We start from the raw sequence: 15,843 nt of genomic DNA, 5'->3' as shown, positions 1-15,843 counted from the left end.
TTCAGCACTATATGTTGTTGGTTTTTGTTTTGTTTATTTTTTCACAAGTATTATTTGGCATTCTAAGCTTTATTGAGAATACAACCCAAAACATTTATAACAGTTAATACATCAGTGCACTCTTATAATTACCACTAGTCATACTGGTATAATAAATTAGCTACATATTTGAACTGGATTAATTTTTAGTTTTGATCTATGAAGAAAGACTGCTTTGATCAGAAGTTACTAATAATAAGGAATATGATTTCCCCAGAAGATCTCTCAATTTCAAAGAGCTCAAGATTACATCACAAAGGTTTCATAAATTAAAGAATTCTTAGATAAGTCTTAACATGGTCAAACAAAATTGTTCTATTCAGAAAGTATGAGCTAAAGGAGTTTGGTTAAATAGAAGTAAATATTTATAGAACTATTGTGCATTTTTCAATATTTATAGAACTATTGTGCATTTTTCTTGTTGGGTCTACTTTTTCTTGCTACTACCAAATGGCTATTAATTGCCAAAAAAAATAAAGTAATTCATCTTAGGTGAGCATATTTACCAATTTTACTGGATTCTGCAAGTTTCTCATATTCAATGAAGCTGGATGAAACGTTTAATTTATAAGCCTTATTCAAACTGAAAGGCTTACTCCCAACACAATTTCCCAATTCTTCACACTTATGTGCACAGTATCCAGGTTTAAATTTCAATACAATAATTACATATCTTCATTAAAATTTCTTTATTTGTAGCTAGATTTTTTTTTTCAAATTGCAAAAAAAACACCACTAAATTAATATCTATATCTTACAAAGTGAACAGCAAATGCCAAGCACAATCAGAACCAAAAAAGTACAACAGTAAACAAAGAGATGGAAGAAGGGGCATGCCATTAATCAGGAAATTAACTGTACGAAATAAGAACAGTATTCAAACACTTTAATGAAAGTTTTCCTGGCTAGCTGAAAGTTTAAAAACCTAGGGAACTTGTTCAGTCAGGATGAAATAATTCAAAACATGAATGATAAAAACAAAGATAAAGCAACAGTTCTCACTTACAAACAAAGACCAGGAAATTACAGGCATAAAAACCTTTACTTGTCACTGAAGTGATTACATTTCATTAGTCTTACAATACATTCTTAAACAAGTACAAATTAATTTCAAACAGTTTGACAGCACTTTTAATCTGACATAATCACTACAGCTCTTTTAAACATCCAAGGCTTTCATATGCAACATTATTAGTAGTGTTATTTTGTTCATCATTATAAAACATTGTACATTATCTAAATGTTATTAATACAGATGACGCAGTAGTCCAGATACCCTATGAAAAAGATACGAACTAACAACAAGTGAGGGTAAAACCTGAAATTTACAGTTGCCAATGGAAGAGCTGCATAAGGGACACCACAGACAATGCCATATTCAATTCCTTCTCTTTTGAGTGTGTTCCAAACTTCTGTTGCAAAGGCTTCCTATTTTATAGAAACATAATTAAAAAATCCAACTACTTGTTAGAAATTCTTATAATTACAAAGAAAAAAATTAGAAATTAACATTATTAGAATTACACAAGCAAAGGAATTAATAGAATGAACATAATTTTGTTTCTTAGTACACTTCAATTACACACTAAAACCTGATCAAGTGTTTACTTATAAAAACAAAAAATTAAAGATATATACAGAATACAATTATTCAAAAGGAAACTTTGTTATATTCCACAATAATGTGGATACTTTATTCCTGTACTTGGTCAGATAAACTGATTATTTTGAAAAGGATAACTTATTTCTATTCAACTATTAGGTATGTATGTTGTAAGTAATAGAGTTCTCTAAGTACGCTACAGAACTTACAAACAAAAACATTCATTATCAAACTTCTAAAAAAAAAAAAGATTATTTGGTAATTTTATCATTACTAGAAAAAATATGTAAAGCTATTCAAGTGTCCTTACTAATAAAAAAAAACCAATCAAAATGAGCACAAAACTCAACAGATAATAAAAACAGCTGAGTTCAAGTTCAATAATCTAAAAATAAAACATGTAATGGCAATGGATTTTCTTTCCAGAATTATAATTATGTTCAAAATAACTTGAAATCTAAAACAAATAAAAAGATAAAAGTTATCTTCAACAAGCACTTATAAATGTTTATTCCAAAGGTAACACACAGCATGTCAAGACTGTTTACCCACTAGAACCTTTATACCTAAACATGGAAACAATTTACTGTATTTATTATTAAATTATTTCAAATAAAACTCATTTTGCATCAATAATCTATTATTAAATTATTTCAAATAAAACTCATTTTGCAATAATCTAATCAGTATGGTTTTACTTAACTATAATTTCATTTTTATTCCTGGAAAAATTCTGTTATGGTCCTCACATTTTAAGTAATGAAAATAAAAAATCATTTTGCAAGCGCAATTCTTACTACAATGTTTTTTAACGACATGTTTACATGTACTATCCCGGGCTATACTTTTAAGCAGCAGCCCTATCTGCTTTCTCGTTAACCATCTATTGCTGATGTATTTCCTGTACAGTTGGATTTAGTATGTGCAGTGTTTTCATCGAAAATACATAAATAAATCTCCAGTTAAAAATTCGGAAATGTTTAATCGTCACGAAAAGAAAACAAAAATCTGAATATCTTAAGCAACAACTTTGACCATATTCTGGTAGAAAAACAATATTTATTTTAACTTAATATTATTATATATATCAACTTTCTGCCTATTACAGTTTGGGCAATGCAATATGAATTATTATTAATCTTGTTATGTTTCAAAGTTAAGCAATACTAACCTTAGCCATAGTGTTAACCGATCCAATAGGAAAGATGCATCTTCACGTATCATAATTCATATAATAAACTTTATACCTTTTTTTTGTTGACTCAACATCAATTATTCGTAATTATACAACATAAAAACCGATTTATATTCTGTTTTTAAATTATTACGTCCTGAACATACATTTTGAGAAATATTAAAATATAAAATTCCTGTAACATTAATAAAAATTAAATTGGTTAACATAAAAACATCTGACATCATCAGAAACTATTGTGCTTGATTAAAATTAGTTGTTTATTTCAGTACATGTCCACTAAATACAATTAGTTACGCAATTTATATGAACAACTGAGAATAAATTACTAAAAATGTATCACAAAATTACGTTACTCACTAACAAATCAGGATGAGAAACTAGTAATCTTAAATCAATATAAACTGGTGCCTGAAGTCCACTTTTCAGGGTGAAATGACCAAATCTAATGACTCCTATTTCAAAAAGTGTAGAATATAAACTAGCTAGTTTAATGCTACACATTATATGGTGTTAAAATTAGTTGGCTAGTTTATGTATTACTATACAGTTTCCAAGATTAACAAAGTAATATCGTTCCTTTCACTATTGTCACACGCGTGATATGAATATAATGGCACAGCCTCGAAAACCGTCACGTGACAAGATTATTGGATATAAAAGAGTTCACCAAAATTATGTTAAAATAATTTTATTTCAAGTAAATAACTGAAGAAAATATTTCCACCACTCAGTCTGTTAAAAAAATGTATGAGCTAGCATGTTTTATTTACAAATTACATAATTCTAGCTACAACTTAGAGCTCACCACTGCTAGAAACGCAATTCAATTTAAATATAAAAATTATTGAAGAATAACGATATCTACTGTTATTAATATTTAGGGCCCACATCCAGTGGTTTTAAATTTTTTCAATCAACACATTGAGGATTCTTAAAATATAGAAAGTGTTGCTTAACACTTTTTACTGTAGAAAGTAGTGTACGTACTCAAATTGTCACACCCTTGACCAAATTAATTTCATCAGTCAACAGTTCAAGGATAGGACTAAACCATTAAACTGTCACTATGCCTCAGTTAATTTGTTTCAGCTTCTTCTTCTTTCCTTAATTCTTGCCTTGAACTTAAAAAAAAACAAAAAAACATCTTTTGTTGTTTGATAGAGATGGTTTGGGCATAACGTAGGGGAATTGAATTCCTGATTTTAGCGTTCTAAATCCGTAGACTTACTCAATAATAACATTATAGATAATCAAAAGACTAATTGGTAATCTCTGATTACGTGAACTTGAAAGCTTACATGCAGCCACAGAGTAATCTTGTTGCCACGATACTTCAAGGTTTCCATGTAGGTTTGTATAAGTGAGGTGTTGTGAACAGTTTTCAAAATGTCAATAGAATAAAGACAAATGTGTCACAAATTAACTGCCACATGAATTTATTCCTGCACATTGCACAGTATAAAAGATGGCCATTATACTTGACAAGGTTACGAATAACTTTCATTGCATGAATTACGTTTACAAATATTAATAAAATTAGTAATTACCCTTGATAAGTTTATATCTAGTGAAAAACTGTTCATGTTGTTTGATAAAAATAATTAAAATGTCTTTTCCAACTCTTGAAAATTACACATCAATACAATGTAGCACATAATTATTCATACTTTTCATTGAAGTAAGATTTATTTAGTCCTCTAGTCTACATGTTCCCAAAGGTAGACCTCCTTTGTGATGATCTGTTTATGAATTCTTTCATAAGCTCTTCTATATTTATCTTGTCGACCTCATCTTTGTGAGTGTGACAAACTGCCACATGGTTGAGGCGGCACTGAGACATAGTTGACCTTAACCACGTCTTCAACTGTCTTAATGCAGAAAAGCTGCGTTCACATTCGCAGCTGGATATTGGACATACAAGAAAAATTTTCATGAGAAGAAACACTTCGCTAAACATCTGCTGGCTTGTTTCATGCATTTTACAGTAAGCATCCTTCGCACCTTTCAGAGTTACTGCTTTTGTTGTTCCTTTGAACATGGGCAACTGAAACTCGAGCCGTTGTGCAGAGATTTCTGGATAGAAGTTTATAGTCGAGTTGTCAATCTTGCCAGATGTGATAATGTTCTCAAGTTCCAGATATTGCCTCAAGTCATTGTTGTCTGCATTGAATCTAGTGGTCAGATGTTCTATTACTGTGTCCACAAATTCAAAATATTGGCTTCTGTAGTAATCTCTAGCTGTTGCAGAATGATGTGCTGAGCCATCACCTGTGATCCTTCTGGGGGGTCTGTGAATGCGTGGTAATTCAATAGGCACCAGATCTAGGGAAGTTACCTTTTTCTTAGCTTCATCAAATACCTTGTTATTATTTTCCTCTGTTCGCAATACCTGTAACTGCTCAACTGTCATTGAAGATACTGTTGTGTGTGGAATGCACGGTTTAGTTCCTCTAATGCAGCTAATGGATGCTGAGATATCAACAATCCTAAAACTCTCTTTCCTTTGTCAAATCTGTCCAGCAGACCTCATGCTTTCACTGCTAAATCTGATTTTTCATTTGCTAATTCAGATAAAGAATCAACAATGTCACTGTAGTGATCATTAGCACATGCAATTGCAGATAGGCGGCATAACCAGTGTATTGGACACAGTAAGCAGATGTATTTAACTGGACCATTGTGGTTGTCTGATGATACAATATTTTCAAAGATTGTTCTGTATTTGAAGCAAGACACCAAGTTCATGTACCAACTGGATAGAATCTCGAATACATTCACAAGCTTCAACTGCATGTTGCATTATTAAATTAACCTTGTGTGCTCCGCAGTGAAAAAACAAAGCTGACGGTTGCTTCTCTTTTATTTTTGCCTGACATCCACTGTACGCACCACTCATGTAGCGGATCCATCATAAGTTTGTGCTCTTAATCCTGACAGTGGTAAATTGAGTCTAGTCAGTACATCAAGTATAGTCGAGAATATTGTTTCACCAGTTGTATTGGAAACACTGTACAAACCAAGAAATGTCTCATGGACGTCAAGGTTCTCATCTACGTATCGCACACATATTGCTTCCTATTCGGCACCTGTAACATCTTGTGTGCCATCAACCATTAATGCAAAGATTTTACTTTGTTGCACTTCGTGTGCTATGTTACTCAGTATTTGATGGCTGAACATCTCCATTATTTCATTATGAGCCTGGGGTGATGTGAGTGTGGTTTCTTTGACAAGTAGGCCGTCAACACAGGATCTTCCTCTTCCAGGAGCTTCATTAACTGCAAGAAATTCCCCTCCGTATCAGTATGTCCACATAATGCTAAACCTTGACGCAGTAAGAAATGTGAACTTCTAAATATTTTAGCTAGACTTCTTTTGTATTCTTCCTGCTGCTTCTTTTTCCCATCATGTATCTGGACAGTCACTGGAGTTACATCAAGTGAACCTTCCGGAGATATAGCGAATCTGTGCTGAGAGGAGGATTGGTGTTTGTTGAATTTCTGTTTTGCCTTTTTCAAGTTGCAAAAACCGGTGAATATGAAGGTATACTCCACTGGCCTCTCCAATTTCCCTGTAAAAAAAACTCTATTTTCCGCCTTGGCACAATGAAAGCATATGACTTTTTGAGTCTGATTGTCGAAGTGCAGCCATGGGAACTATTCAAACCATTTGCCCTGGAAGTTGGTATTTTGAGATTTTGCTTTCTGTCGTGGTATTTGTTGTGTGTCTGGATGATATGGCTTTCCACACTTTATCTGTGGAGTGTCAAATTTTTCATTACTGCACAAACTTGTTTCACAACTATCTGGTGGTTCATGATGTGCAGTAGTTGCACAAGTATATTCAGACTCGTCCTCTGATGAACATGGTATTTCCTCTGTATGGCAAGTTTCTATTCCTTTGCTTTAGGTTGTTGGATTATCTGCATCTGCATTGTCACTTGTAGTACTTGCAACTGGCTTGCAGAACTGTCTAATATTGGAAAGTTTCAGATGCTTGCTTGTCATAATTGGAATCTGTTTCCCAGATGACTCAACAGGCTAAAATACAATCTTTATTGAAAAACTCTAACGTACAACGAACGAAGATAGAACAGAATGGAAGAAGGACTGAACTATACAATGTATTTAAGTCGAACGCGCGAACCTCACAGTGACTACCGAGCCGACTGACCGCCTGGACATCGCTGGGACAATAATGTGTGCCAGTTACGACACAAGTAATTGCAAGTTTCTCGAAAAATACTTAAACAATCACAAATATATTATATTCCTGTTAAAGCTCATCAAAAGGTAAACACGTTGTGATATAATGTGTATAAGCACATCTATTAAATAAAAACACCTAAACAAAAACTAGCAATACAATTCGAGTAGAAGCTTCAGGCCGTTAAAATCGCTCCTTTTGTGTTCTAATTATACAAGAAAATACAATATTTTTACTATCTATAATAAGATAATATATTGTTATTTTACCATAAAGCACCAGCACTTTATTAAAGGGCGGTGATAATCTGAAAGTTCATGGATTAATGAAGGCCACAAACACAGGTTCAGTGAGCCCTGTTGTAAAATCGAGGCTCAGACTAAAGGGAACGGAGGGGGTGATGTAGGACACGTTTGGATCCAAGCGGACAAGGGCGCGTCTGGATCTGAGAGGTTTCACAAGTGTTGACATAGTGCAGCATCATCTTTCTGCTAGTTACTAGAGTAATCGAGTTTCGTATATCATAGTTAGTTGGTAGATCATATTATATATGGGTGGCCAAGGTACTCGGTAGGCTATTATTATTATCTTATTTTGAATTTCGCACAAAGCTACTCGAGAGCTATCTGCGCTAACCGTCCCTACTTTAGCAGTGTAAAACTAGAGGAAAGGCAGCTAGTCATCACCACCCACCGCCAACTCTTGGGCTACTCTTTTACCAACGAAAAGTGGGATTGACAGTCATATTATAACGCCCCCACGGCTGGGAGGGCGAGCATATTTGGCGCGACTCGGGCGCGAACCCGCGACCCTCAGATTACGAAGCGCACGCCTTAACGCGCTAGGCCATGCCAGTGTTGAATATATTTCCTTTATTTATAATGAACTCAAAAATTGAAATTAGCCTTTGAAATCTTTATCCTTATGATGACGTAACACGTTTGTATGTGTTCTCATGCATACCTTTTAGTATGTACAAACAAGTTCACTCCTTGTAATTAAACAGTCTTGGCATCCCTTTATTCAATTTTTTTTAACTCCCCCTATAGGTTTGATTTTGAACCTATTTAATTTCTATTGATAGAAAACAATAATAGTGAAAAGAAACTCACCTATTTTATTTTATTAGTATGTAGGAAACCAATTTTTACTTATTCAGTTTATTAACGATTCTCTCAGATACATGGAAGGTAAAGTTTATTTTGAATTTCGCGCAAAACTACACGAGGGGTATCTGTGTTAGCAGACCCTAATTTAGCAGTGTAAGACTAGAGGGAAGACAGCTAGTCATCACCACCCACCGCCAACTCTTGAGCTACTCTTTTACCAACGAATAGTGGGATTGACCGTCACATTATAACGCCTCCACGGCTGAAAGGGCGAGCATGTTTGGCGCGACGGGGATGCGAACCCGCGACCCTCAGATTACGAGTCGCACGCCTTAATACGCTTGGCCATGCCAGGCCTAACAAAAACCTTTACGACATGTATTTTAATACTTATATTCTATTAGAGATTAATAGTGCAAAATAAGAAAAAGATTGGAAAATCTATTTTTCATTCATATCTTACTATATAATATCTATGCTCTATTAACTTAGCGCATGTACTTAACCCTAATTTACTCACAGCAGGAAGTACAACAAATCCAAAATATCTAAAATTATGAAGTACCAAAACACATAAAAAGTCAGTGTTTGTTTTAGTGCTTTCTAAAATCAAAAAGTTGAGCTATTTATTTTAAATTTCGTATTTTTAGTTAAGTTTTAAACAAGCATAAACATTGTTCAAAAATAAAATAATGCTAACTGATCTCAATGTTTAACTAAAAACATTTTAAACAAGACGTATGTATGTTCTGATTTTAAGTAATGCAATATTCCTCCAACATTTTAAGGTTCCAAAAAGCATAATAATATCAATATTCAATTGCACTTCATGTTCAACTCCACTCCTCACCAGTTCATACCAGAAGTGACCTTGGAATGTTCCTAGCAAAAAAATAAGCATGACCTGTCAAAAAACAACAACGTCCTCATTGCTGGTGGAAGCAAAGATTTCGCAATTTCTGCTGTATAACTTACGTGGGAGTTAAAAGAAACTCGTGTGGAACCTCACTAATAACCCATATACGTTATATGATGTACTGTGATGTCACATGGGGTTGCAAGTAAAATAAAAAAAAACAAATATTTTATTTGGGAAATATTACTGACAATTAATAATTAGCTAAATAATCCTTTTTTTTTTCTTTTACAATTTGAATTGAAATACAAATTTCTTTAGCATTTCTTAACAAAAATGTCATCAACACTTTCCTTCTAAATAATTGCATTATAATTTTCACGTTCTATATTAATTTTAAATTTCCGATGAACATATGGCTGTGGATAATCCCAATTGATTGAATTCCACATTCTAGATTATGTATTAACTTCTACAAGAAGAGCTCCTAAAATTATATAATAATTACAATTAATAAGAAGTCTTAATTATGAGAAACAAGTAAACTAAAAACAGCTTCTATTGCCACTCTGCCTTGGTCATCAGATTGGAATTCTCATAACTTTCTATACCTGATAGAAAACAATTTATATAGAAAAACACACAGGAAAGTTCATTTGTCAATATCACTATCAGGCAAACAACTCCACTGAGATGACGCAGCTTTAAAAGGAGTATTCGCTTTTATAAGTATTATTAATGACTAGAAGTAATTACAAAAAACTATAATTCTAGTGTAAACGATGTTATCATTAGGCCTTTAAGTTAGCTTTCTTACAAAATTTGCTTTGCCTGTAATAAGCTTAAGTACAAGGTGAATAGTTTGTTTTTTGTTTGTTTTGAATTTCGTGCAAAGCTACTCTAGGGCTATCTGCGCTAGCCGTCCCTATTTAGCAGTGTAAGACTAGAGGAAAGGCAGCTAGTCATCACCACCCACCGCCAACTCTTGGGCTACTCTTTTACCAACGAAAAGTGGGATTGACAGTCATATTATAACGCCCCCACGGCTGGGAGGGCGAGCATATTTGGCGCGACTCGGGCGCGAACCCGCGACCCTCAGATTACGAAGCGCACGCCTTAACGCGCTAGGCCATGCCAGTGTTGAATATATTTCCTTTATTTATAATGAACTCAAAAATTGAAATTAGCCTTTGAAATCTTTATCCTTATGATGACGTAACACGTTTGTATGTGTTCTCATGCATACCTTTTAGTATGTACAAACAAGTTCACTCCTTGTAATTAAACAGTCTTGGCATCCCTTTATTCAATTTTTTTAACTCCCCCTATAGGTTTGATTTTGAACCTATTTAATTTCTATTGATAGAAAACAATAATAGTGAAAAGAAACTCACCTATTTTATTTTATTAGTATGTAGGAAACCAATTTTTACTTATTCAGTTTATTAACGATTCTCTCAGATACATGGAAGGTAAAGTTTATTTTGAATTTCGCGCAAAACTACACGAGGGGTATCTGTGTTAGCAGACCCTAATTTAGCAGTGTAAGACTAGAGGGAAGACAGCTAGTCATCACCACCCACCGCCAACTCTTGAGCTACTCTTTTACCAACGAATAGTGGGATTGACCGTCACATTATAACGCCTCCACGGCTGAAAGGGCGAGCATGTTTGGCGCGACGGGGATGCGAACCCGCGACCCTCAGATTACGAGTCGCACGCCTTAATACGCTTGGCCATGCCAGGCCTAACAAAAACCTTTACGACATGTATTTTAATACTTATATTCTATTAGAGATTAATAGTGCAAAATAAGAAAAAGATTGGAAAATCTATTTTTCATTCATATCTTACTATATAATATCTATGCTCTATTAACTTAGCGCATGTACTTAACCCTAATTTACTCACAGCAGGAAGTACAACAAATCCAAAATATCTAAAATTATGAAGTACCAAAACACATAAAAAGTCAGTGTTTGTTTTAGTGCTTTCAAAAATCAAAAAGTTGAGCTATTTATTTTAAATTTCGTATTTTTAGTTAAGTTTTAAACAAGCATAAACATTGTTCAAAAATAAAATAATGCTAACTGATCTCAATGTTTAACTAAAAAACATTTTAAACAAGACGTATGTATGTTCTGATTTTAAGTAATGCAATATTCCTCCAACATTTTAAGGTTCCAAAAAGCATAATAATATCAATATTCAATTGCACTTCATGTTCAACTCCACTCCTCACCAGTTCATACCAGAAGTGACCTTGGAATGTTCCTAGCAAAAAAATAAGCATGACCTGTCAAAAAACAACAACGTCCTCATTGCTGGTGGAAGCAAAGATTTCGCAATTTCTGCTGTATAACTTACGTGGGAGTTAAAAGAAACTCGTGTGGAACCTCACTAATAACCCATATACGTTATATGATGTACTGTGATGTCACATGGGGTTGCAAGTAAAATAAAAAAAAACAAATATTTTATTTGGGAAATATTACTGACAATTAATAATTAGCTAAATAATCCTTTTTTTTTTCTTTTACAATTTGAATTGAAATACAAATTTCTTTAGCATTTCTTAACAAAAATGTCATCAACACTTTCCTTCTAAATAATTGCATTATAATTTTCACGTTCTATATTAATTTTAAATTTCCGATGAACATATAGCTGTGGATAATCCCAATTGATTGAATTCCACATTCTAGATTATGTATTAACTTCTACAAGAAGAGCTCCTAAAATTATATAATAATTACAATTAATAAGAAGTCTTAATTATGAGAAACAAGTAAACTAAAAACAGCTTCTATTGTCACTCTGCCTTGGTCATCAGATTGGAATTCTCATAACTTTCTATACCTGATAGAAAACAATTTATATAGAAAAACACACAGGAAAGTTCATTTGTCAATATCACTATCAGGCAAACAACTCCACTGAGATGACGCAGCTTTAAAAGGAGTATTCGCTTTTATAAGTATTATTAATGACTAGAAGTAATTACAAAAAACTATAATTCTAGTGTAAACGATGTTATCATTAGGCCTTTAAGTTAGCTTTCTTACAAAATTTGCTTTGCCTGTAATAAGCTTAAGTACAAGGTGAATAGTTTGTTTTTTGTTTGTTTTGAATTTCGTGCAAAGCTACTCTAGGGCTATCTGTGCTAGCCGTCCCTATTTAGCAGTGTAAGACTAGAGGAAAGGCAGCTAGTCATCACCACCCACCGCCAACTCTTGGGCTACTCTTTTACCAATGAATAGTGGGATTGACCGTAACATTATAACGCCCCCATGGCTGAAAGGGCGAGCATGTTTGGTGCGACTGGGATTCGAACCCGCGACCCTCGGATTACGAATCGAACGCCTTAACACACTTGGCCATGCCGGGCCTTAGTACAAGGTGAAACAGGAATTATCAGCCAATAATATATAAAACAATAAATTGGCACCTCATTGTATTTGGAACTTGGTTATAAATACAACATTCCTACGTTTGTGGAAACATTGAATTAAAAAATAACAACAAGCAAACATACAAATACAAACTTCTCAAGAAAGGAAGAAAATGTATGGATGGCTAATGTCAGTCCTTGAAAACCAATAGAAACAAGACAGTAAGGATGATATTCACATCATTCCTGCATAACAGCAAAGGCAAGAATTAACATTTAGCAACATATATGTAACTACTAGCTGGAGTACTTGTCTCCTAATGGAAGTTATGTAAATTCATGATCACTGAAAGGTTAGCTTAGGACATGAAAAGTATCTTTCCTTATTTGTAATTGTAAAACACGCCCATTTAAGCTGCCAAAAATATAAAATATGAAACCGCAATTTTTCATATATCTCTGCATGGACCCAACAAACTTTATGCCAAACATAGTGAAGATTCAGGAGCAGAAATAAGGGTAAAAAATAAATAAAAAAAACGCAAAATGCAAAACTGAAAATTTGTATGTATCTCTCGTGGACTTAATAAACCTTCATACCAAATTTGTTAAGATCCATTAAGAGGGAGTGAGGTAGTGGTAAAAAATGCCCATAAAGGCTGCAAAATTGAATATTTTTATGTATTCTCGCATGGATCTAATGCACCTCCACACTAGTTTCGTGAAAATTCATCCACACCATACGAAGTAGTCATATGGACATACAACAGACAGTACTGTTATATTTATATATATTCAGTCACGATTTGGTTTAATTTATCCTATTTTTGTCTGTTAACATTATACTACACTGTGTGTCTGTGTTAATATGTAGGGATTATGCATATGTCATCTATACTATCTTGTTTGCATTGTTTTTGAAGGACAGATATTAGCCATCCCTATATTTACTTCTTTTTTGAAAAAAAAAAAGGTTTCTTTACCTGTACATATCAGACAATAAAGTGTGGGGTAAATCGCTCATTTAAAAGCCTTATGAATTAGGAAGATTTTAGTTCATTTGTTGAATTTTGTGTGAAGCCTTTCGAGATCTATCTGCGCTAGCCGTCCCTAATTTTTAAAAGATATACTAGAGAAAAGGCAGCTAGTCATCACCACCCATATCCAACTCTTAATTAAGCTAATTTTTATCAACAAATATTGCACGAGATCAAACGTTACATTATAACGCTTCAAGGTTAAGAGGTCGAGCATATTTTCTGATGGGTTTCGAACCTGCTACCCGCAGACAACGATCCGAGTGCTTTAACCACCAGGCCATGCTAAACCCACCAATACTGATTATTACTATTCACGCTGCAGTAAAAAGTTTGAATTCTTAAATATCAAAACAGTGCGATTGCAACACAATTCCCATTTATTTGAAACTATTGGTTTTCTTTCTTTTTCAGTTTAAATTTAAAGTAACTGTATAAATGTTTATAAGTTAGGTGATAAATATTTAGACATATTTTTAGTTTAAAAGCTCGTAAATGCTTCCTTTTAGAATTTCAGAACTTAACCTCAAAATCGACTCCAATAGATGTTCGCTTCCATCACAAAGACTGTTTATGCATGACAGTTCCTAATTTTCAATTGATATAACAGACGAAAAGCAGCTGGTCAACAGCTCCAAGCGCCAACTTTTGTCTGACACAATTTTAATTCTTTGCCGTTCTCGCATTGATGGATAAGTTTCTTGGTGAATAATTCGAAAAGGAAGAGGCGCATTTAAACATGAGCGCTAATTAACATTAATACGCTCCTGGATTTGACCGTCACTCTTATAACACAACCATGACCCTAACATACGAAGCGCATTTAGCCACGAACTCCTGAATTCACAGACTGGGCACGCTAACCCCAAATCACGCCTGACAGAGTAGACATTTGTTTGTTATTGAGCGCAAAGATACATAATAGGCTACCTGTGCTCTTCTCACCGCGGGAACTGAATCCAATTTTTAGCGTCATGAGCCCTCTGATTTACTGCTTAGCCACTTCAAAGAGGGAGGTCATAATGACGAAAAATGAGAAAAAAAGTAAAACAATTACCACTAGACTAACCTTAATATCACTGGTTTAACAACGGAGCGAGGAATCTTATTATCATCATTAAATGTTTCTTTTACATAACAATAAAAGGGTCAATTACCAGTCTGTTTGTTTGTTTTTGAATTTCGCGCAAAGCTACTCGAGGGCTATCTGTGCTAGCCGTCTCTAATTTAGTAGGGTAAGACTAGAGGGAAGGCAGCTAATCATCACCACCCACTGCAAACTCTTGGGCTACTGTTTTAACAACGAATAGTGGGATTGATCGTTACATTATAATGCCCACACGGCTGAAAAACACCAAATTCAAACCTCTGACTAATTTTACTAGTTTGACCAAAAATAAGCCAAAACAACAATAATTGAAAAAATAAAAAACGCTTCATTAATTGTACCCTGGGATCCTTTCAATAAGAGCAATATTTTTTTATTTATTTTTGTTTCAGCTTGTGTTTGATTATAACAAATATATATATATATATATACATACAATTTTACTTTATTTTTGCTCTACTTATTATTTTTCCACCGTATAACACATTAACTCTGAAATGCTAAACATAAAACGCTTTATCCAAAATCAACCGTAAGAGGGCGTACAGTTTAACCTGAAACGAAATTTTCGAACAAGTGTCTACCGATTAATGAGTTTAACAGAAGTTAACCTGTTGATCTTGCGTCGAAGCTATTCGTCTTATTTGTTAGACGTAGTATATTTATAACATTATCAAGAAAACATATATTTACACTGCCAAAAAAGTTATATAGTTAGAGCTCGCCTGAATTATAAACAATAACTCACCAATAAATCAGGATGAGATACTAATAACCTTAAATCAACGTAAACTGGCGTCTCTAGACCACTTTTCAATGTAAACTTGCCAAATTTTACGACTCCTACTTCAAAAAGCCGCGCGTATAATCTAGTTAAGTTTTCACTACACATGGCCTCGAAATAACAACTATCTGTGTCGTGTATAGTCGCCTTTTCATTGGGTGATACTGAACTGTTTCTATTATATACCTCGTCACTCACACTTGTTTTGATGAAGATTTCAAGGACATCACGTGACTAAATATTTTTCAAGATTCACTCGTCTTTCTATTGCTTAAGTATTCAAAAACGATCTTATACAAAACTAAATAACCAATCTATAATCTACTGACATTCAATCTTGTTTTATTTAACGAAGTCAGTGAACCACTACTAATAGAGGGCGCTTCTACGCTACATGAATGAAGGTCATGCACAATGACTTTGAGCACTTATGACAATTACGTTATTATTCAATCATTAAAGTAATCGGGTGCGTCTGTTTATTTACAAGTGACTAGCATTTATAAAAATAT

At 33.8% G+C, this 15,843-nt stretch overlaps 1 protein-coding gene across 5 annotated transcripts in view; it reads right to left on the bottom strand.

Moving 5' to 3' along the window:
• Window positions 1-15,527, bottom strand: part of r-l (rudimentary-like) — a 28,841-nt gene extending 13,314 nt beyond the window's left edge. For 2 of the 5 annotated variants that reach the window (XM_076457195.1, XM_076457196.1), the window contains exons 1-2: window positions 3,198-3,477; window positions 1,369-1,467 (exon numbers count right to left, since the gene is read on the bottom strand). In XM_076457195.1, coding sequence (XP_076313310.1) covers window positions 1,369-1,467; window positions 3,198-3,341 — 243 coding nt within the window. In that variant the 5' untranslated portion in view covers window positions 3,342-3,477. Of the gene's footprint in view, window positions 1-1,357; window positions 1,472-3,197; window positions 3,478-15,295 lie in introns of those variants that run through there. The other 3 variants (XM_076457193.1, XM_076457194.1, XM_076457197.1) reach the window with 3 other exon arrangements.
• Between the last annotated feature and the right edge of the window lie 316 nt (window positions 15,528-15,843).

The sequence above is a fragment of the Tachypleus tridentatus genome, chromosome 9, assembly GCF_004210375.1.
Source record: "Tachypleus tridentatus isolate NWPU-2018 chromosome 9, ASM421037v1, whole genome shotgun sequence".
Lineage (NCBI taxonomy): Eukaryota > Metazoa > Arthropoda > Merostomata > Xiphosura > Limulidae > Tachypleus > Tachypleus tridentatus.
Note: the sequence above shows the minus strand (reverse complement) of the source record. Positions and strands in the feature narration are given on the sequence as shown.